The following is a 21,943-nucleotide window of genomic DNA, read 5'->3' on the forward strand; positions in this document are numbered from 1 at the left end:
AGGTTTATGCTTGCTTGTAACTGTTAAACAATAAGTTATAGTTTGATAGAATTTGTACTTATTGATTTAAGAAGGTATTTTCGAAAGCAATAATCAAAAATATGCTTCATAATCATAATAATCAAAAACATGTTTCACCAACTCTTTATTTAAAATCTAAATCTAAGACAGAACATCCAGTACTTAATAATGTAAATGTCCTCTTTTGAACACGACATCTTTTTATTATTTTCTCTTTCTTTCTTCATTTCTTCATTTCTTCATTCAAGTTGTATGTTCATTTTTACTTTCTTAAGGATGGATGGATTGCAAGTTTAATTACTATAAGGTGCCAGTGCTATAATCTTGTCTAGTCTGTAGAGCATCAATTTGGTTACGCAGTGTTCGTCCGTCAGTCATGACTTTTGTCATGCTGACTGTTGCATGTTGCAACTTGCATGACATTCTTGTGATCGGCACGGCTTCAGAAAGGGGAACAACAAAGTTATTGAGTATGGTCAACAATACATTAGTGTCAAATGGTGTAGAAATCACTTTTTGCATAATTTAATTTCTCCCCACTTCCTCTCCTCTGCCTTCTTTGCTGGTTGCCTCCGAAGAAATTTAGTTCTGTTTAAAATCTGTTTGACACGATCAGGTCAAGCAGAACTCAATTTCCCTGGGCAGTCTGTAATATGTAAACAATGGCTGACCTCACTCCCCCCCGAATAAATGTTAGTTTGATATCTGCTTTGTCAAAAGGTGATTCATGCATTTTACATAAAGTTACGTTTCATAGGGAGTGCTGGTCTACACTAGATTGTAATCCTAAAACCAGCAGAGTGCTTTTGCATTTTGGATTCATTTGAAATGTGAAACACGGTTATCTAAAACAAGCTTTCACATGTATATTTATAGTATTACATTTGAAGTCATTCAAGTTTCCATTTTTGGATTGACTAAAGTTTAGCAAATAAGTATGTGTTTGTGTCTGTATGAATATCTAACAATGCCACATTCAACAGGTGTGTATTTATTGATATATTTCAAGCCTAATTGCTCTTTTTTTTTTACTCCACTCCTACAGCTTATCATAGGACATAGAGTTATAATTCTGCAGACCATTGAGTTGGTACTAAAATGCAAGATCAATGACGTCAGTTATCCAAAAATCAAGAGTGTTATTTCTTTGGCCTCTGATGAAATGACTAGGTCAAAGGTAAGTCTCTCACCATACAGGTTTCTAATGCAAATATTGACATAGTCTATTATTTTTGCTCATTTGATCATGACACCTAGGCAGGCTTGTCTAACACAGTGATTAAGAGTTAATTCTTGGACCCAACCTGTCTCGTGTTCAGTACTTTATCTCTCTGCCGTGAAGGGCATTCAGTCTTAAAATGTTTGAAACAATATAACTACTTTTCTAAAGGAGAATATAACCATTTAAAGGCATCCCATTCATTGTCATCATATAAGGCAGATGTTACTGAGGCAATTCTGTCAGAAACTGCAGATTGTACATTGTAGTATAGTACTTTAATCCATAGTGTTATTGAATTGACCTACCCTGTAAAGTCACCTGAAATTACCTTTTGTACAAATTATGACCCAACTCGGAAAGAATATTTAAATCGGTTTGAATCCCAAAATACCATTTTAATAATCATTAATTAAAACTAACTTTTTTCTTTTTTAAACCCAGGACGTGGTTCCTGATTGGCAGCAGGCAGCTAGCAATATTCTGGTTGCTATCGGCAGCAAACACATCAATGATATCATGGAGGAGATTCTGAGCAAATTCCAGCCAGGCGTCCTGCCTCATTTCTTCGTGGTCCAAACACTAGCAAGTCTTTCTGATTCAAATGGTATACAGTTTTTTTCTTATGTTATCAATTTTTTGTGGCTCTGAATTTCTCATTGCCAGGTTGGTTGCCATTTTAATGTAAGGTGGACCTGTTTTTTTCTTTCCTTTTGTCATTCCAGTTTATGGCATGGTGCCTTTTCTGAATGCTATCCTGGGAACCATGCTACCTATGCTGGGCATGGCAAAGCAAGACAACATGAAGTGGGTATTCTCTTCAGGTAAAACCAAAACAAGGAAAATATTGAAAACGATTGTTTTGCCTGGTATGTTTACTAGACACATTTAATCATAACACCTCATCATAAAACCCAGGCAGGCTTTGTTTAGCATAGTAAAGACTTTGTTCTTGACTCAACCATGTTCAGTATTTTATCTCGCTTCAGATCTGCAAATGTCCTGGTGAGACAGCGAATGTTTACAAATGACCTATTTGATTAAGACATGTTAGGAAACCCAATCTGGTGGCTTTGAGGAACTAATATACATTAAAGCCCATAAAGAGGAAGGCCCAAATGGCCAGATAAGACCAAAAAAGCTGAAGTAATTATATAAAATAGTTATTTTGTTGCAAACAGACTGCATGTTGAACATGTAGAATACTTGAATACTTAAATGAATAAACATGTAATAGGAAAGTAAATGGCTATACGTCATATCTGTAGTGGGGGAATATTTGTTTTCTTTTTAGAAAAACATCTATATATTTTGCAATTTGGAAGATGATGATTACAGTATATCTCTTGAGTGCTGGTCTGCAGTAGTCTGGGACTGCAGGTGTGCATCACTGAACTGACCATGCCTATTTCCCCCCTCTCTCTTTGCATATCCTAGGTCTATCCCGGTTCAGTGAGAGCATCCTGGAATACCTGGCCAACCTAGATAAGGCCCCCGACCCCACAGTGAGGAAAGATACTTTCTCCAGCGAGATCTATGCTGCTTATGACATCCTGTTCTGTAACTGGCTGCAGAGCAGGGAGGCTAAGGTATGTGGAATTAGAAATGTCACGGCACCAATTTGTAGTAATTGAATCAGTCTTTTTCAACAACTCTTCTGTTACTGAGCTGACCATTTTCAATGTTCTGTTGTTGGTCTTTTCTGGTTTTGAAGAAGCAATTGTAGACAAAAACCACACTGGAGCCAGAATTTAATCTTCAAGTTTAGATTGCAGAGGTGAAATTCTACCCTGTTTTCGACCTTGTTTTATATTCAACTAGGCGATCCTGATTAATTCAATACTTTGAAACCCTCTGTACTCCTTAATACGGACTCTAGTCAAGTTGGGAAGCCAAACATGTTTGTATGTTGATGAGGCCTTACAGGTTTTGCTGTTTTATGTAATCCTTCCTGCAGCTGAGACTGAGTGTTGTCGAAGCTCTTGGACCTATGAGCCACCTGATGGCCCATGACAAACTAGAAGAGCAACTCCCCAAGCTGCTCCCTGCGGTGCTCTCCCTGTACAAGAAGAACCCAGAGCATTACATCATAAGCAAGGTGGGCTCCTGAGACCTTGAAATGGGGTTTGAATCGGATTGCTTACTGTGGCCTGTGGAAATACCAGCAGCCTTTCATAGTCAGTGTTTTGTGTCAAGGGGGTGAGAGCGAACAACCACATTTTGATTTGTTTCTGTGTCTTTACATTGTAAATGCAAGTAGGTGACAAGTGTTAGGTCTGAGTTGACTGTCATTTGTGTATACATTTTTTGTTGTTATTACGTGAATGCGTAAGTTTTGTGGTGCTGAGGTCCCAAGTATTCAATATTAGTTATCAGATCTTGGTCTAATGAACCAACACGATTTGTTTTTCTCTCCAGAGCTTGTGTCAGATTCTGGATGCCTCTGTGAACATGGGTAGTCGTGTTCTGGAGACACAGATCGATAGCTTGCTTGTCATCTTACACCAGCAGGTAACTTCGTTTCAACATGTGCACCACGGTTCACAATGATTCATATTTTTGCATATCAAAAATGCTAATATTACTGTCTTTTTACTATAGGTATGTGTCCCTGTTGATTACAGCAACCCACCAACTGTGAAAAACCATAATGAGGTTTTGAGATGTTTCAGCATTTTAGGTAGGTTTTGTATATTTAATGGTTTGATATACACTCACCTAAAGGATTATTAGGAACACCTGTTCAATTTCTCATTAATGCAATTATCTAATCAACCAATCACATGGCAGTTGCTTCAATGCATTTAGGGGTGTGGTCCTGGTCAAGACAATCTCCTGAACTCCAAACTGAATGTCTGAATGGGAAAGAAAGGTGATTTAAGCAATTTTGAGCGTGGCATGGTTGTTGGTGCCAGACGGGCCGGTCTGAGTATTTCACAATCTGCTCAGTTACTGGGATTTTCACGCACAACCATTTCTAGGGTTTACAAAGAATGGTGTGAAAAGGGAAAAACATCCAGTATGCGGCAGTCCTGTGGGCGAAAATGCCTTGTTGATGCTAGAGGTCAGAGGAGAATGGGCCGACTGATTCAAGCTGATAGAAGAGCAACTTTGACTGAAATAACCACTCGTTACAACCGAGGTATGCAGCAAAGCATTTGTGAAGCCACAACACGTACAACCTTGAGGCGGATGGGCTACAACAGCAGAAGACCCCACCGGGTACCACTCATCTCCACTACAAATAGGAAAAAGAGGCTACAATTTGCACAAGCTCACCAAAATTGGACAGTTGAAGACTGGAAAAATGTTGCCTGGTCTGATGAGTCTGGATTTCTGTTGAGACATTCAGATGGTAGAGTCGGAATTTGGCGTAAACAGAATGAGAACATGGATCCATCATGCCTTGTTACCACTGTGCAGGCTGGTGGTGGTGGTGTAATGGTGTAGGGGGTGTTTTCTTGGCACACTTTAGGCCCCTTAGTGCCAATTGGGCATCGTTTAAATGCCACGGCCTACCTGAGCATTGTTTCTGACCATGTCCATCCCTTTATGACCACCATGTACCCATCCTCTGATGGCTACTTCCAGCAGGATAATGCACCATGTCACAAAGGTCGAATCATTTCAAATTGGTTTCTTGAACATGACAATGAGTTCACTGTACTAAACTGGCCCCCACAGTCAACAGATCTCAACCCAATAGAGCATCTTTGGGATGTGGTGGAACGGGAGCTTCGTGCCCTGGATGTGCATCCCACAAATCTCCATCAACTGCAAGATGCTATCCTATCAATATGGGCCAACATTTCTAAAGAATGCTTTCAGCACCTTGTTGAATCAATGCCATGTAGAATTAAGGCAGTTCTGAAGGCGAAAGGGGGTCAAACACAGTATTAGTATGGTGTTCCTAATAATCCTTTAGGTGAGTGTAAGCCTCTTATTTAAAACAAAAAGCAAAACATGGAAAAAGTTTGACTGACAGATTACACTAGAACAGTGGTTTTCAAACCGGTCCTGGAGAACCCCCTGCCCTGCTGGTTTTTGCTCCAACTGAGGTCTTAATTGCTTACTTGAATCCTTAATTGAACTAACAAAGCAATATACCATTCGATTAAGTAATTAAGACCTAGGTTGGAACAAAAACCAGCAGGGCAGGGGTTCTCCAGGACCGGTTTGAAAACCCCTGCACTAGAAGGTCAAACCTTGAGTTGTGTGTGCTGGCCAGTAAACAGTGTGGAGGCTTAAGTGCTTACTCATAGTTAGCTGATCCCTGTTTTCTTCAGCAGACATATGCTAAATTGGATGTTAAGTGTAATGGAGCAGCTCTTCAAATAATCTACTTCCAAACTTATTTTTACATTCTTTTATTTTATTATTCTCTTTAGTAATTTAATATCAACATAAAATGTGTTTAAACCAAAACTGAATGTTGAAAATGTTTTATTAAAGAGGAGGCTACACATTATTTGAATACATTTTGTTATTTACCTTTCATATTTATATTAAAAAAGAAAAAGAAAGAATGGCAAGTAAGGAAGGCTTTTTACAAGCAATGTCTTATAAATGCAATCCCATCCCAAAGTCAGTTTAATTTGTGTGCTTAAAATGTTCCAGGTTGTTTTTGAAACAATTGGACATTTATTTGTTTCATAATAAGGTAACACACACTGCGAATGAATGGCAAATTGTAATGCTACCCATGTTATCTTTATTTTGATTTGTTTTATTTTTTAAACAGCCAACACCTTTCCTGACCGCCTGATAGGATATGTCCTCCAAAAACTTGAGAATAGTAACGAGCGAAATCGAATCGGGTCCCTGTCGGTACTGAGACATCTCATCAACTCTGCTAGTAAGTTTCTAAGGCAGTACATACATTTTCTTTGCTTTGATTGAATTAATTTAAGGTACAAAAATAGAATGTGACAAAGAAAATGTTTCATTATAAAATAGCTCTACTCTGGCTGTATATTTGGAAGTGCATTACAACTGCTATCTTCTGAAAGGCTTGTCTTTAATGTGATTTTTGTCTTATTTTTTGTATTCTAGCAGCATCTGTTATGGAGATCAAAAAACCTTTTATCCTGGCCAGTATTAAGCAACCGCTGCAGGATAACAACAATAAGGTAGGATTCAACTATGGGATCAATGATATGTTTGTTGGCATAAGATTAAAAAAAAGACTGCACATTGCTATCGGTTATATGAAAGGTCATAGTCCTCCAATTGTTCAGAGCTGTACATGAATGTATGGTAGAGAGGATTAGTTTTAGGTCTAAAGACAAAGATATGAAAATGATGGTAAATTAGAATATGACCTTTTACATCTGCTGTTTGTGTTCTTGACTTTGTGGAAAATAGAAGAGAACCATAAAATGGAAAATCGCCTCCCTTTTGCCTTGTTTTATTTAGTGGCTTAGTAGAGTCCTCACACCTTTTTAGCGAAGAACTGAAAAAGTTGTATTAATGTTGCTTTTTGCTTACTGTTGCTTTTTTCTGGTGTGATTAGCGCATTTCTTTCTCTCATTTCCTGTATGACCAAAGTTTTGTGTGTGACTAAGGCAGTGCAAAAATGGGGAACATGTGATAACCAACAACCTGCAATGATAAATTATGACATTTTCTTGAAAATAATGGTCATATTTGGGAGGGGAGGAGGAAGCTAAACAAATAAACCTGACCAATACTGCATTTAGAATTAAAGTTTTAAAAAAATAATAGCTGCGGTTGTTACTGTACCTGCAGGGTACTTGTTTTATGTAGAAACAGGAAATAGATGGCATGAAATAGTAACAAATTACCATTTGTTCTACCTTGTCAGTTTTAGACATGACATTCACTATTGGTGTTTTCGTGGTCTCTTACAGGTGAAGAAGATGGTTGTTCAAGTCATCAGTGCGATGGCCCACCATGGATACCTTGAGCTGGACGGTGGAGATGTGCTGGTGAAGTTCATCGTACAGCACTGTGCTCTCCCAGACATTACAGAAGTAAGCATGCTGTTTTCTCAGTGTTGACAAAGTATGTGCACAACAGGTTTAACCAGTGTTCAAGTACAGACAGCCTTGGAACTTAGCCTATGCATTAAATTTCACTAGTACATGTGGCAACGCTCCTTGTTTCTCCGGGACCAGGCAAGTTGAGGCAGAAATGACATTAGATTATAAACGCTGGTTAACTGCAGTATAAAATATTAAAGCTGAAATGTACAAATCAAATGTACCTTTATTGGGGTCATATACCCATTTTAAAACATTTTGGCATTTACTTCAATTTTTTTTTTTTTTGTATTGAGCTTGATGTGTTTAATGCCGCTGTTGTTATTTCTGTGCGTATTGTAGCGCAGTCATCGACCTACTGACCCAGAGGACGTGACCAATGAGGCCCTCCGAGCCATGTGTGAAAACACTCTCCACCTCTTCATTACCACTGTGGGCAGGATGACTGATGTGAGTTTTGCTTCATCTAATTTCCAGCAGGGGTATTCTGACAGGGTTATTTTTCCTCACGAGCCAGAAGCGACGTCCTTAATACACTTGTAACTTTGTAACACTATTGCTTTGTCTCTCCTCAGGTTCTGTGGCCCAGCCTGCTCAGTTACATGACCCCAGCGCAGTACACCAATGCAATGACTCCTCTGTGCAAGAGCCTCATTTTGCTGGGGAACAAGAAGAAAGCGGCGCAAGAGCCTAATTTCATGATTGACTTCAATGAGCAAGGTTTTTATTTTTATTTTTTATTGTATATCATTGTTCGAGGGAGAATGTATTTTTATTTCACCATGAATCCCAAATGTGTTTTCAAAGATTAATACTTTTTTAATATTTAAAGGTTTTGCAATTTGATTGCTTTTGGAAAATTAAGCAACAGCCACTGTTGAGAATTTCTTAGTCTAGACAAAATGTATTCATGCACAGCCTGGCTTGTCAGCAGCAAATCAGCAGCTTCGGTGGTGTTTCCTCAAGTCATGCAAGAGGCATACAGTAGTTATAATTAATTGTGATTGCCTTAACCAATTTGCATTTTCTATTTAATTGGTTTTATTAAAGGACAAATCTGTCACTAAATTAAAACTGTCCATTTTACCAGAGGTCTCTTTACTGCATGCTTTTTCAGACTGTATTCTACACAATGGCATAAAAATAGCATGCTTTCAGTTTTACTGTATTGTACTAAAAAAAAAAAAACACAAAAGAATAAATCATTGTATAATTCACACTTTTTTAGAACCCATAAATGTATTTTATGAGAACATATTCTTGCTTTTTATATGTAAATGTTATATATTTTTTCCCATTACTGTAAATTGTATATCTTATTGTAGTGACTCTGACCTTGATTTATTTTATTTCAGCTAATCTCCCTTCTCCATATGTGTTAATGACTGTTCTATTGGTAAGTGAAAGAGCATCCCTAAAATGTAAAAGGTACAGCTGAAAATAAGTGTTTAAATTGTCAACAATGATGCTGTTTAATCTGGATTTCAGGTCAACGCCTCGTTCCCTTTTCGGGGCAGAGGTCGTGGCATCCCCTCCCTGACCCTGCTCGGTGTGTTGAGCCCCAATATCCACCCCCAGACAGAGAAGCTGTGGGAGGCAGAAATCCCTCAGCTAGTGCAGTATCTGGAAGGTAAAGGCATTTTATCTGGGAAACGCACAACAAGAAGCCTTGGAATATATTCAGTCGTTTGAGTAAATTGGATCAAGTTCTGTGTTCAGAGTTCTGTGTTTTGATTCTGTATGCATCTGAAAAAGCTTATTTGTGTTCTTTGTTCAAGAATCTAGCGAGGACACCATAAACCGGAAGACATGGGAGGACAGTTTACTTGAGGTAGGCCATTGTTTATAAATGTTATTACATTTGCTTGTTCTTGTTCAATTTTGTCCACTATCATGGTGTTTGTAAGACTGTTTTTCAAAGTTTGTTTCCCCAATGGAACTTAGGTAGGTTTAAATATAGAATGAAAAAAACAAGGTGTCACCATATTGCATTCCATCTACATTTGGGTTTTCTTTTGTTACAGATCCCAAAACCCATTTCCCAAAGTGTAGGTTCTGCCCTCCGAAGTAGAAAACCAAAAAAATAGTGTATTGAATTTAATCATCATGTTTGCGAAAGTGGTTTTAATGCTTTAACTGTAGAACAGTGAGAGTAATAAAATGATGCTGGAGTCAGCTGATGTCTTTCTTGTGTCATTGTAGTTCTTATCAAAATCTCTGGTGGCCATTGCTGATGACAAATGGACCTCCCAACTGGTTATGGAGATGACCCACTGTCACACCAACTACAACAACTTCCTACAGGAGAAGGTCAGTCAGTGTCAAGCATGTTCCTCTATAAAATAAGCTTTAAAAGATAGCACAGAACATATATACAATCTTGTTTTTATTTTAGTTTCATATTGAAATGTTAAAACAACTTGCAAATAGACTTGAGTGATGTAAATTCTTATTGAGATTGATTTGCGACATTCATTATAAGCAGACTATTATATTGTCATATTTGTAACATTGTGTTTTAGTGAAATTATTTGAATGAATATCCAATATACACTCATGAATAAACATTTGATCATTACCCACAGAATTTTCTATACAAATGTACTGGAGTGGCTCTCAGACAGTGCTATAATAAAGATGTGGTCAGAAAACAGCTGCAGGACATCCTGATAACCTCGCGTCACAATGATGTCATCGAAAGAGAGGTGAAGTATAATCTCCATTGCACGTAATCTTTTGAATGAGCCCAAATCAGAAGAGTGACAAATTAAAAATCAATTGCTTGATGGCAACTGTGCCTTCTATAGAAGCATCCTCTTTCCAACAGAAGGCTGCCTGCAGGTATTGGGATCATAATTTGGCAGTAGAATTTTGGTTTGGTCCAAGCCCAAGTCTGTGCTTTATTCTTCACCATGTGCCTTTATTGCTGGATTTATTTTCAAACTTTGCTTTGCATGTCTTTGTGTTTATATTGCTTAGATAAGATAATTGTGCACAGCTTCTTTTACGGTCTGTTTTGCTGAACTAAATTATTTACATTTTTTTCGGGCTAGTAAGTGATAGATGATGTTTTATGTTTTGCCAATCTGAAGTGAAAAGGTTATAGCGAGGGTATTTGCTCTATCTTGGCTCACAGTAAAATACTAATTTAAAAAAACAAATCCACTAATGGAATATTTTCAATAACTTGTTTTCCAGGGTGTTGCAATGGGAGTTGGACTCTGTGCTAGCAATCATCTTGATGATACTTTGGCAAAGCTGGAAGATTTCGGGAAATCTGATGCATTTAAGAAAGCCTCCGGGATATTTGGTCTTCTGAAGGTAGATTTTATGCAAATATATACAGATATAAATCGTTTTTTGTTTCTTTTTTGCCAGGCATGTGTGTCCAAATGAAAAACTGTAATGCTGAACTTCACTTTAAGCACCTCAGACACCTTATCTGCTCAGACATGAAGACATTCAGAGTGGGTGTCTGTGAGTGGCACGGTTCCCATAATTCCAAGCGCTAGCTGGTAAACAAATCAGTGTTCTTTTACCCTGTCGGCATTTATGGATTACTTTTGCATGCCAATCCCTTGAACCTTGGTGGTATAACTGCAATATGAGGCACTGTTACATAAAACATTTGTGCTTTTCCTAGGACAAAAATGATGTGGATATCGAGAAGATGAAAAGCACCCTTATTTTATGCTATGGCTATGTAGCTCTGCATGCTCCAGAAGATAAGATTCTGAGCAGGATCGATTCAGACATCTTGCGCAACATCAGCAAGCACTTTAACACCAAGGTAGGCAGAATATGTTTGTGCATAGAAAAAAACTTAGTGGACAGCAGAGCAAGGTTTAATTACATGATGCTGAATTAAATATGTGCTTAAATAAATACTGTTTTACCATTAGACGACTGGTTATTGCAAGGAAAGGGGGAAAAATCAGCTGATATTTTGCTGCCTGTATACAAATGGATATACATGCATAAATAACATAAATCCAACCGTGCATAATATGGCCAGCAAATACCTTTTGCTGTGAAGCTGTAACATTTTCCGAAATGCTAAGGAAAATAGTAGAAATGTCTGTGGTTTAGTGTATTGCTTGAAAATCATTTTTGAATGTCACTGGAACACTAGGCATGCTTTGGTTGGCTTTCCACTGGGTGACTTCATTTGAAGTAACTGAAGCCATGGAGCTTAAATATATGCAGATCACATAGTTGGTTACATTCATAAATAGAAATGTGTGTGTACATATGTGCATATATACACGCACGTATGTGTATGTAATATTACTGATGTACACAGGTAGAGTCAATAATTAGAAATAGTGTTGCAGGAAGTTTTTGAAGAAAGACATTCCTCAGCTGTGTAGGAAGAAAGCACTGCAGCAAATTTAATAGATATATTTTTTAAACTATATTTTATGCATGTGATACTAAACCATTACTAACTCCTACTTCATAATACAACAGGTGGACATTTCTGAACTTAAAGAAAATGCCTTTTTATCCTCTGTGGTTAAGTTCCCACACAATTATGCTCATAACTATATTTTAAATACTTTATTTGTCTCCTTAAAACATTGTGGACATGTAAAGTAATTCAATCATTACTTTATATGTCTCCTAACTGGAATAGGTTTTGCATATTTTGTTGTACTTTTGTATTTCTGTTTTAATAATTAAGTATGTAAGACCATATTAAATGGGTTGTTCCAAAGATTTGGCATGCAGAATTGTATATACCATGGACCCTTCCCAACCATAGTATTGACTACATCTGTTCTTCTGAGCTTAAGGAAAAACAATAAATTTATTTTCTGGTTGGCCTGTTTGCCTATCCAGTTGGATAATCTCCTGTTTTGGGCCGGATATTTAGAACAGTTCAAACCCTTACTCTGTAATGAAGTGTCATTCTGCCAATATTTTCCTGAATCTTAGCAGCTCCTTTTATAGTACAGACAAAACAAACCAGAAGCAAATGTGACTTGTAAACTGCTTGTTACTTTTATATTATGCAGGTTCTGGGAATAAAAGTAGAGACCAAGGTACAGTGAGAGGAAATGCATTCAAGAACCTCTTTTTCCTCATTAAAATCTTAACTGTCTCTAAATTGCTTTGAAAATCTTGGTGTGAGGGTAGCAAGACTTTGAAGAATCTACTTTCTGAGCTTCCTAAAATAACTTTCCTGTTGGAATTTTCCCACGTTTACCCTGGGCAGGCTGCAAGGAAAGAAAATGCAAAAGTACATGATGATGTACTAGAAGCTTTGTAATTATTGGAAGAGAACAATAGCATGTGAAAAGCTAATATATCAGGTAGAGCATAATACAAATCCCTGTCAGCATCCAACAAATTGATCATAGCATAACCTGGGCGACAAAACTCCTCTAATTTACCACCCATTATGTTGGGGAACACCCCCAATTTAATGGCAGTTGATTGGATGGCTCCATACTATAGAATTCCAGCTATTTTTATTGAACCTAATCATGCAAATAACTTTAAACATTTGGGAAAGAAATAACTTTTGAGAAGTTCAGAAGGGGGTGCTTATATATTTTTTTTGAACGACATATTCTCTCAGCGTCTTACTAACTGGATGAAATCCAAATTTCACTGTTTCCTACTAACTACTAAATCTGAATGATTTGCATTTTTTAGTTTTTAGTTGAGCTTTATCACAGCGATGCTTGCTCTCAATAGTGTTCTTTCTCTTCTAAATATTGGCTTTTAAAATGAAAATTGTGGTTACTTTAAGACCTTTTACTTGCAGATTTGAAATAAGTAAGTAAGGTAAGTAAGTAAGTAAATAAGTAAGGTCTTTCAGCAATATCTTATGGCAAAATTATATTTTTCCTCAAGTAACAAGCTCAAAGTCTCATCTGAGAGCACTTTTAACAGACATGAGTATCCTTGAAATGTTAGTTTGTATTGCTTCTGCTTCTTCTGAAGCCCCAGGTCCACTATGTACAGACATTTTTATAATCCGGGAAGAGTTGGGAGAGGTTAATTACCACCATAAATCAAAGATTTAAAATGTAAGATTCAGCAGAAAGCAGATGAAATCCTCTGACCACTATAGCTTTGTACAGCAGACGGCAGTCCTGCATCGCTTTCAGAGTGGCACGTTTCAAAGACTGATCTGTCTGATCTTAATTGATTTATTTTTTTCTTCCTTCTATACTGTCCATTTCTGCTTCTCTAATCTCCTCCTGCCGGTAGGATTTCCGCATTATGAGGGCCACTGGTGTCCTTGCTTCTGGTGCTTTGAAGAAGTGGTGTCACGCTAAGATTGTGTGTGCTCATATGTGTTTTCCAATGCACAGGACCTGACCATGAAACTGAGTCTGATGAAGAGCGTGGGGCTGATCGCTCAGGCCATCAGCACCTGTGTGCGGAGACAGAGCTACATGTTTTCCCGAAAGCAGGAGTTGATGGGCGTCATGATGGTCAGTGTGTTCCTCATGAATTCCTCAACAACCTCATTTCAGAGGCTGTAGCTCAAGTGGATGAGATGAGACATTGTTGTATTCCTTCAGATACTCTAATCCAGTTTTTTTATTGAATTGGCAGTGATATGTAAGGCATGTAAAGCAAGTCTGTGTTTGTGCAGCGTTTACCAGAATATCTAAATTCATAAGCGTTTGCCAGTGATTTGTGTTTCCAAAAAAGACAAGTGATGAACTGTGAATGATTTTCTATATTCTGTTTAAACAAGGAGCAGTTTATTGTGTGTTTGCCAAGAAATAAATCCAAATATGCCTTTCTGTTGCTCAATTTGCCTGTGTTTTTTTGTCTCGTCAAAGGATTTCATCAAAAGTGAGCCCGTGGAGGTGCTGAAGACTCCAATTCGCCAGCAAGCTATGACCACCTGTGCCAATCTAATGTATCCTTGCATGGAAACCCTTGTGTGTAAATGTAAAGAACTTGGCAGCCCTTTCAAAGGCATGCTTTATTTGTGTGAGGTGTCCAAACCCATTGTTCTCTCAAGCAGAAAAGCAAGTCTGGCTTTTGATATAGTGTTACAGGACACAGAGGGCTTTTGTTGCATTTGCGCTCTCTTCTGCCTAGTTTGTATACAATTGCAAGGGATGAAGACATTACTCTGAGAAACATGCAGATATTGAGACTCTCCTCTGTTAATTCACACCAACATGGATACTAAACAAATATTTCCTGTTTGGAGATCACTAAGAGCTTCTGTGATTCAGCGGTTACTCCCAAATTTAATGATTCAATGACAATAACAGCACTGATTGCCTAACCAGATTATTACATAAGAAGGCCACATAAAAAATGCAAGTATTTAAGTCAATGTTCTTAAACAGATGATAGTGAAGCTCAAGTTGTTGCATCAGACATTTGAAAACAGACGTGTTTTGACGGGAGCTTCCGATGCCAGATGTTTTCTTGTTCCTTGAGAATCTGTGACGCAGGTGTTTATCTTTGACTTGTGGCACAGTAACTTAGACCCGGTGCTGACGGAGAACGAAAACTTCGACATGTTGCGCACCTGTCTAAACAGTACGTTTGGGCTCCCCCCGGTGGATGCTGACAGGGGGAAGGATGAGGACGTCCCTGACATTCAGCAGAGAGAGGTGACGTCTGCGGGTGCTCAGGAAAACATAGGAAGTGATTGCTCTTAATCCCCTGGACACACATTAACACGTTGCTCAGAGTTTAATAGAGGTAGCAAGAAATCAGACCTGAGTTAATGACACCTCTGAGCATGCTTGCCTTCAATCTGAGAGACATAAACCCAGACAGTGCTTTAATACATAATCCTCCGTGTAGCCACATCTCAACCCACGCTTGTGAACGATCCTCCTAAATCCTTTGAGAAGAGTGTATTTTTTATCCGTAATATTAAGAATAAACTAGGGACGTTTTACGAGACCATTACAAGGCCTTCTTTAATTGTGTTTATTTCCCTAAAGGTCCTGTATGCAGACACATTCAGTGCCCTTCAGGATTTGCTGAAGAATGTGCTGGCTCGCGATTTGAGCCCAGATGGACTCCAGAGCATATTCAAGGTAAGCTGTACTGGGGCACATGGAGGAAAAAAGAAAGACGGAGATATTTTTGCTTGTAGATTGCGATCTCTGAATGTTTCAATCATTACTAGTAGGCAGCGTTGTTTTTCTAGTTGGAGTAAATGCTCTTGCATCTCTTGCAAGGTAATCGAGCAGTCCTTCCTGCCACTCTGTGTTCCTGTTAGGCTGTGGAAGTAGTCCCAGTGGGATGGTCTTTAACAGTGTGTGAATAGGAGTCTGTTACTGTGATTGAAGGCCCACTGTTGTGTTGTTCCCTCAGCACATTGAAGGGTGGCTGAGCTCTCCTCAGGACTTTGAACGGGAAAGGGCAGTGCAGACCACGGCCGAGGTGCTGGACTTCTACCTGGAGAATCTAAATGTCAAGGTGAGAGCTGTGGAATGGAGAATCCTGGGAATACACTGCATATAGTGTGACGGACCAAACCCAAACCTGGTCACTAATGGTCTCAGACTGCACAAAGCAAGAAGTACTTTGATGTTCTTTAGATTAACCAGACCCCTGGAAATTGTACACATGAGAGCTTTGAGTAGTGGCTTCTTGATGTTTAGGTGGCAGGGGTACGCGTTGTGTCACGTTTGCATCATGGAATGCTCTTGGTAATGCTGCCCTCTTCTTGGCCGTTCTTGTGCAATTTTGTTTCCATCAACAGAACATGATAGCGTTTCACAACCTGGGTGCTCTGCTGGGGCGCTTGGCTCCGAGATGCACCGACCCACATCCTAAGGTGCGGAAGGCAGCCATGGACTGCATCTACACTCTGCTCTACATCCAGCTGCGTTACGAAGGTGAGGGATTCAATCTGATGACATTGATTTACGTTACGTTATTCCGAGGTTCACTAATTTGTCTTCTGCAATCATGAAGTCTAGTCTCTAAACTGATGGCTGTAGAGTTCAAACACAATTCTGCTAATTTTTTTCAGGGTTTGCCGTGAACCACAAGGATGAATCGGTTGAGAGCTTGATAACCCTCAGAGATAAGCTGGACAACCCTGACCATTCCGTCCTCTACAGAACCTGCTCAGAGCTCACTAAGGTAATAATGACATGTTAACCTCAAGGCACCTGTGCGGGTCATTGTTTCAGAAGAAAGCTGCAGGTCATTGTTTTGTCCTTCCAACATGATCTCTTCTCCCCCCTCAGATCATCAGTAAACGGCTGCCCCAGCAGCAGCTCAACACCCTGATCTTCATGCTGTTCGAAGGCCTGGTCGATTCACAATCAAACTGTTCTCGTGCTTCCAGTGTTGTTTTAAACACTATCCTCAAAACCCGAGGAGCTGGATTGCAAGATCTGGTAAAGATTCTCCTCCCCTCTTTTAATATTGAACAGTTTTTTGGTTTCATATTGAACCAACACTTTGTGCCTCTGTGTTTGCTGTTAGAATTATCTATCCAAATCTAAGATTGCTGTCCCAGACAGAACGAATGTATAGTGATATGTAAAAAATGTTTATAAATCCCAAGCCATTTTGGCCAAAAGATAGGCAGGTACACAGTATATTCCAGGTTGGATGTATGTAGTCACAAATAATCCTAAAATCCCTATAATAACTTTGACAAAATGTGTGCCTCATTGATATGTTTGCTGTCCTTATAAAGCACCCCACAGCTACAGTTTAAAAGGGATATAAGGTTCTTTGATTTCTTGGTAACAGTTTGATTATGTGTTGCTTTTTTCCTGGATCTCACTAGGAGGCGCCATTGCACAATGAAAAATTATAGATGCTTGAAAGAGAATAGTCAGTTGTCTGGGAAAGTGCTTAAGCATAAAATATAGCTTGTGGTCTTTTAAAGGCTTGCATCTGCTAACTGTAGACATCATAGACATTGTTTAAATACATCATAGAAATAAATAATTACTGGACTGAAAACACCTTATGTGTGAACTTCTTTCACAGAAAAACGCATTTTCCCATGAGACATTATATCTTTTTTAAATTGTCTACTACTGTATGGCTGTAAGATAATTTTTTACAGAAATTGCTTCCTGATTTTCTTGTCCTTCCAAATGAAAAAACATGCAAGAAAAGAACAGTATAAGCAAATACGGAAATGTAGTGCTTTTTAATCATATTTTGTAATATGGAATATTGGTGTCCTCCGGGTATTTGTTATTTTATTTGTATGTGGGAGATACAGGAGATGTCCTCAGCAACAAATCAGTAGAAAACCTGTCCGACTTTGTTTGGTTGAGACTCTCGCAGTGTTGTGCACACAGCCTCCCGGCTCAGTCTCCACCCCCCTGTGTTGCAGGTTCCTGAGATCCTGGAGGTCCTTCACATCCGCCTGCAGGTGATTGCAGAGGAGCAGGTGAAAGTGGCCGTAGCGCAGTCCATTCTCATTCTGGCCACACAGCACCTGCAGACCGTTGTCAACACCCTCATCTCCTACCCCCTGCCTTTCGACAAGTAAGGAAAACTCACATTCAAAAGCCAGATACTGAATTTTTGGTTTGTGATTTCCTTTTGAATCTGAAAGTTTTTCTGCATTCATTTTTGACTCGGTGTGAGTGTTAGTAACCTAGGAGTTCAAAAGTCAACATGCCAAGTCAAGTCTAATCACTGATAGAAATCTGCATTGTGTTGTTCGGTAGTTGTTGTTGTTTTAAAGACGTTTTTCAAAGGTATCAATGTTTTTAACTTGCTGTTTAAGCTGGTGCTGTGAGATGTGGATAGCCCTCGGTGCCGATAGCACTATAGCGTCCCAAATTATCGAACTGATCATCGAGAAGCTAAACGTGATGGTGCCTTTTATGGACAAGAAGGAATCCATGTTGAGATCCAACATAACAAAAGTAGCGACAAGTCACCCCCTAGCGGTAAGTTACAGCAAATTGCTGACCAAAATCTCTTTAAACGTTTCTTCATTTTGTTTTTTTACATCGATCCCAAAACGTCAATGTTCGATTTCCCTGTCCTTTCCTTTGCTGGCGGCAGATGACGTGTGCCTTGCGTGAGATGATGCTGAACGGCCAGACTCTGGACGCGGTGGTGGGGCTCTTTCCCCAGCTCTTCAGCGCCCTACTGGTGCGTCTGGGGTCAAGCGTTGGGGTGCAGCTCCCCAAGGACATCAACAGCAACAGCCTCAGCCAGGATCGGCGGTCATCCGGCATGCACCCAGCGAACTTCGACGTGTGTGGGTGAGCTGGGCTCCATTTCCGGTCATGAGGTCTCTCCAACTACAACTTCTTATCTAGAGAAGACCTGCTCACCTCTCATCCAACCTCACAGCAGAGGTTTTGTTCTATTTGTGGTCCTCAGAACTACACTCTAATGCTGAATTGAAAGCTTTTCTTTCCTTAAACTTGGAGCTAACATCCACCAACATCTACACAAGGGCTGTAATCGGACCTAGTACACACAACAGTACATCAGAGTAGTTTTTAATGGTTTTCCAGTCATAGTTGACCGTGTGATTCATGGTGATCTGGCTTTATTTGCCCTTTGCTGCAGTGTGTCAGTGGAGGCGCTCCGAATCCTGCTGGCCCGAGCTCAGCTGGAGGAGGTGGTGAAGCCCCTGGACCTGGAAGGAGCCTGGGAGAAGATGAAGGACACTCAGCAGCACACGACTGGGGTCAGTCTCCTGGCCAGGTAAAGGGGCTCCTGTGATATAAACGCACACATTTCATTACAGTTCATGTATTTATAGATAAATAAAGAAAAACAAAAATCAAAGGCTGTGTGAGCAATGAACTCTACAAGGAAGTACAAACTTTGTACATTGTGAATTGGTTAATATGTAATTATGTAACAAAAATCTTTCAGAGATCTCTCGCTCCCCGCCCTGTATTTGAATAAAATTCCCATCCCAACTGGTACCATTTACTTTTCAAATGATGGGTGTCAGACTTCGTTTGCTATCTCTACAGGCTAAATTCTTCCACTTAAAGCACAGGAAGTCATATGAGTTTAGTATCCTATACAAATCTTCAAATGAAACAGAAGTTCATAGCATGTTATCGGTTTGCAGAGAGCCTGTTTTTTGCAATGTGTTTATTCATTTGTCGAGTGTTTTTTATTCCACCCTAGAGCCATGGCAAAGCATGCTGGTCCACGCCTTCCAGGGATTGTGGAGAACTTGTGCCCAAGCCTGAGTAACATTTACGAGTGTCAGAGGATTACAATCACAGCTTTCTTTTCAGAGGTGAGTGAAGAAATGGGAACACCACAGCAATGAACTTAACCCTTGGCTGCAGTATCCTCACCCAGTGACCAAACATCCAGTTCTTACTGTCTGTCAATTTGAACTATGTTGGTTTTATAAGCTATTGAAACAAGCTAAATTAATGCATTTTTCACTCTAGATTGGTAATGATTTAAGAAATTACTTTTAGGTGAAATGGCGTTGACATGTTTTGCAACAAACGTTTTTTAAATATCCCAAGATATGTGATAGTAGATATTGTTTTCCCCTTTTTTAATGAATGTAGAGTCAACATCACAAACGTATGTAGAAAACAAATGTGATCACCCATTGTGAAGGTGTGTATAGAGAATATTTACGTTCTGTTCTGTTCAAATCCATGTGAAAGTTGCTGAACCACCACGTTGTGACCGAGCTGATGATGATGGACATGCTGATGAACAATATGATGGAGAGGATCTCCGACCCGTGCAGCACTGTGCGCATGCTGGCGGTGCGGGGGCTGGGCAACATCGCTGTTGGATCTCCGGAGAAGGTACGGGACCTCTATAGAAATGTATCGGACCGTTAGACACACTGTGACTTCTTCCCGTTACGTTGTGGCTTCTGCATGCATGATAGGGCAGTGTGGAGCCAAGTGAGGGCGCATAACCAATTAGACGATCTAGAGACCAACACGTCTTTTCCTCCTCCTGCATCACCAGGTGAACAAGTATGCCAAAGAGCTGCTGGCCGCCATGAGCTCCGGGATGGAAGAGAAGGATGACCCCGGCAAACACATCACCCTGGAAGCCATGTCTGGCCTCTCCAAAGTCCTGGTCTACCTGGACAGGAAGAACGTTCAGCTCTTAGTCGTTTACATCTTCATGAAGATTAAACCTTTCTTAGAAAATGTACGTTCTTTTCAGATTTTCTTGGTTGGTTGGTATTATTTGACATGTTAACAAGTGTAAATTATGTAAATTATCTTATCTTATCCTTTACTCAAGCCCGCTCAACCCTCTTGACATAGATATGTGCCTTTTTAAGCATTTCCCTTTTATTTATTTTTTCACACAGCCTATTGTCTTTTTGTACTTTCTTTCCAAACATTATAACAGCTCTTAGACTTGCCCAGCCTAATGCCTCCTTGATTCCACAGGAGAATGATGAAATCCGCTGTGCCGCCATCACTCTTTTAGGAAACCTCTCCAAGTTTGGAGCTGGAGAACCCGTCTTTAAAGACCAGCTTCACAATGTGTTGGTCAGCCTCCTCCTGCACCTTAATGACCCCAGTCCAGAGGTAGTCAAGGTGAGGATACATTCTGAACGTGAGAGGGCTACCCTACCCTCACTAATGCAAGGTACTGGTAGACCGTTAGTCTAAAAGTAGGACAAGGGTGTTGACTCCGAAAAGGGTTTACACTTGGTTTCAAACTGAACCTGCTCTCGTCCATCCCCAGGCTTGTAAATTCGCCATGCGTGTGTGCGCTCCAGTCGTGGGGTCAGAGCAGATCACGGCCATGTTCCAGAACCATCTGCTCGAGGACAAAGGCCTGCACTATGGGGAGTTCATCAACGACCTAACCAAACACATTGTAGGTCGCATTACTATGCCTTTTTTACTTGTTTCTGTGTCGATTCTCCTTTCTGCATTTAACTTGTTGGTTGTTCATTTTCTAAATGTACGTCTGTAGATTCAGGACTTCCCCAGCATGCTGAACTTTTATCATATCACGGTTGTCCAGTTCTTCAAAAGTAACTGGTCTGAGGTACGAGCCGGCGCAGCCATGTTTATAGGTAAGGAAATCAAAACGGCAAACAATCTGATTCTTCACAAAATATTTTCTAACTGGACTTCTTTTTAGGAGAGGTCCCTGCTGTAACTTTCTAAGCCGTCCTAAGTATGACATATAATAGAGAGAACATATTTAAATATATTATCTATTAAGTAGAATACTTTTTATACCTGCTTTGTACCAATAGGTCTTTATGACATGTCATGTTGTTTTACTGCACTAGATATCCCAGTGGACTTTGTTAAGAGACCCAGCCAGCACAGTGCTGATCTTATTTAATGTTAATCTTTTCCAGTCTCAAGGCAGCGCTGATGTGGCACTGCCAAACTAATTATATTATTATATAATAGACTCCATGAATTCACCCTTTCAGCATTCTTCCTTGTACATTGCTTCTTGCAGTACAGAAGCTCAATGTCGAGATCGTAAGATGGTGTATTCATTTACTTTCTCTGTTTATTGTGAACTCTAGGGTTTCTTTTGGGAAATCTTCCAGAAGAATTATTCTCTCAGATGAACATGGGCAATGTTACAAAAGGTGTGTTTTCTTGTTTGTTGAAGCACTTATTGGCATCATTCCTACCTTCGCTGTTCCAAGCTGATAACGTACATCATAACTTGCCCACGTCAGGAGTGAACAGAGAACATAAAACGGTTCTTGGCTTTGATCACCTGTAACATGGAATAGACTTGTGTGTGTTCCAGGGCATGATTACCAAGGTCA

General features: G+C 39.6%; 1 protein-coding gene across 3 annotated transcripts in view; it reads left to right on the top strand.

Annotated features, from left to right (window-relative positions):
- mroh1 (maestro heat-like repeat family member 1) overlaps positions 1 to 21,943 on the top strand; it is a 28,062-nt gene that overhangs the window by 2,766 nt on the left and 3,353 nt on the right. For 2 of the 3 annotated variants that reach the window (XM_066715806.1, XM_066715807.1), the window contains exons 4-42: positions 1,067 to 1,198; positions 1,685 to 1,847; positions 1,966 to 2,064; positions 2,678 to 2,829; positions 3,198 to 3,338; positions 3,659 to 3,751; positions 3,842 to 3,920; positions 5,982 to 6,095; positions 6,293 to 6,369; positions 7,111 to 7,233; positions 7,585 to 7,692; positions 7,818 to 7,962; positions 8,598 to 8,638; positions 8,731 to 8,872; positions 9,021 to 9,073; positions 9,445 to 9,552; positions 9,828 to 9,947; positions 10,441 to 10,563; positions 10,886 to 11,032; positions 12,261 to 12,287; positions 13,569 to 13,691; positions 14,049 to 14,128; positions 14,705 to 14,840; positions 15,180 to 15,275; positions 15,556 to 15,660; positions 15,947 to 16,082; positions 16,220 to 16,332; positions 16,440 to 16,592; positions 17,552 to 17,706; positions 17,951 to 18,116; positions 18,235 to 18,437; positions 18,751 to 18,888; positions 19,327 to 19,441; positions 19,830 to 19,976; positions 20,146 to 20,334; positions 20,583 to 20,732; positions 20,884 to 21,018; positions 21,118 to 21,220; positions 21,692 to 21,757. In XM_066715806.1, the coding sequence (XP_066571903.1) occupies positions 1,067 to 1,198; positions 1,685 to 1,847; positions 1,966 to 2,064; positions 2,678 to 2,829; positions 3,198 to 3,338; positions 3,659 to 3,751; positions 3,842 to 3,920; positions 5,982 to 6,095; positions 6,293 to 6,369; positions 7,111 to 7,233; positions 7,585 to 7,692; positions 7,818 to 7,962; positions 8,598 to 8,638; positions 8,731 to 8,872; positions 9,021 to 9,073; positions 9,445 to 9,552; positions 9,828 to 9,947; positions 10,441 to 10,563; positions 10,886 to 11,032; positions 12,261 to 12,287; positions 13,569 to 13,691; positions 14,049 to 14,128; positions 14,705 to 14,840; positions 15,180 to 15,275; positions 15,556 to 15,660; positions 15,947 to 16,082; positions 16,220 to 16,332; positions 16,440 to 16,592; positions 17,552 to 17,706; positions 17,951 to 18,116; positions 18,235 to 18,437; positions 18,751 to 18,888; positions 19,327 to 19,441; positions 19,830 to 19,976; positions 20,146 to 20,334; positions 20,583 to 20,732; positions 20,884 to 21,018; positions 21,118 to 21,220; positions 21,692 to 21,757 (4,696 nt within the window). The remainder of the gene's footprint in view (positions 1 to 1,066; positions 1,199 to 1,684; positions 1,848 to 1,965; positions 2,065 to 2,677; positions 2,830 to 3,197; positions 3,339 to 3,658; positions 3,752 to 3,841; positions 3,921 to 5,981; positions 6,096 to 6,292; positions 6,370 to 7,110; positions 7,234 to 7,584; positions 7,693 to 7,817; positions 7,963 to 8,597; positions 8,639 to 8,730; positions 8,873 to 9,020; positions 9,074 to 9,444; positions 9,553 to 9,827; positions 9,948 to 10,440; positions 10,564 to 10,885; positions 11,033 to 12,260; positions 12,288 to 13,568; positions 13,692 to 14,048; positions 14,129 to 14,704; positions 14,841 to 15,179; positions 15,276 to 15,555; positions 15,661 to 15,946; positions 16,083 to 16,219; positions 16,333 to 16,439; positions 16,593 to 17,551; positions 17,707 to 17,950; positions 18,117 to 18,234; positions 18,438 to 18,750; positions 18,889 to 19,326; positions 19,442 to 19,829; positions 19,977 to 20,145; positions 20,335 to 20,582; positions 20,733 to 20,883; positions 21,019 to 21,117; positions 21,221 to 21,691; positions 21,758 to 21,943) is intronic. The other variant, XM_066715808.1, reaches the window with a different exon arrangement.

This window comes from Amia ocellicauda, chromosome 10 (assembly GCF_036373705.1).
Source record: "Amia ocellicauda isolate fAmiCal2 chromosome 10, fAmiCal2.hap1, whole genome shotgun sequence".
Taxonomy (NCBI): domain Eukaryota; kingdom Metazoa; phylum Chordata; class Actinopteri; order Amiiformes; family Amiidae; genus Amia; species Amia ocellicauda.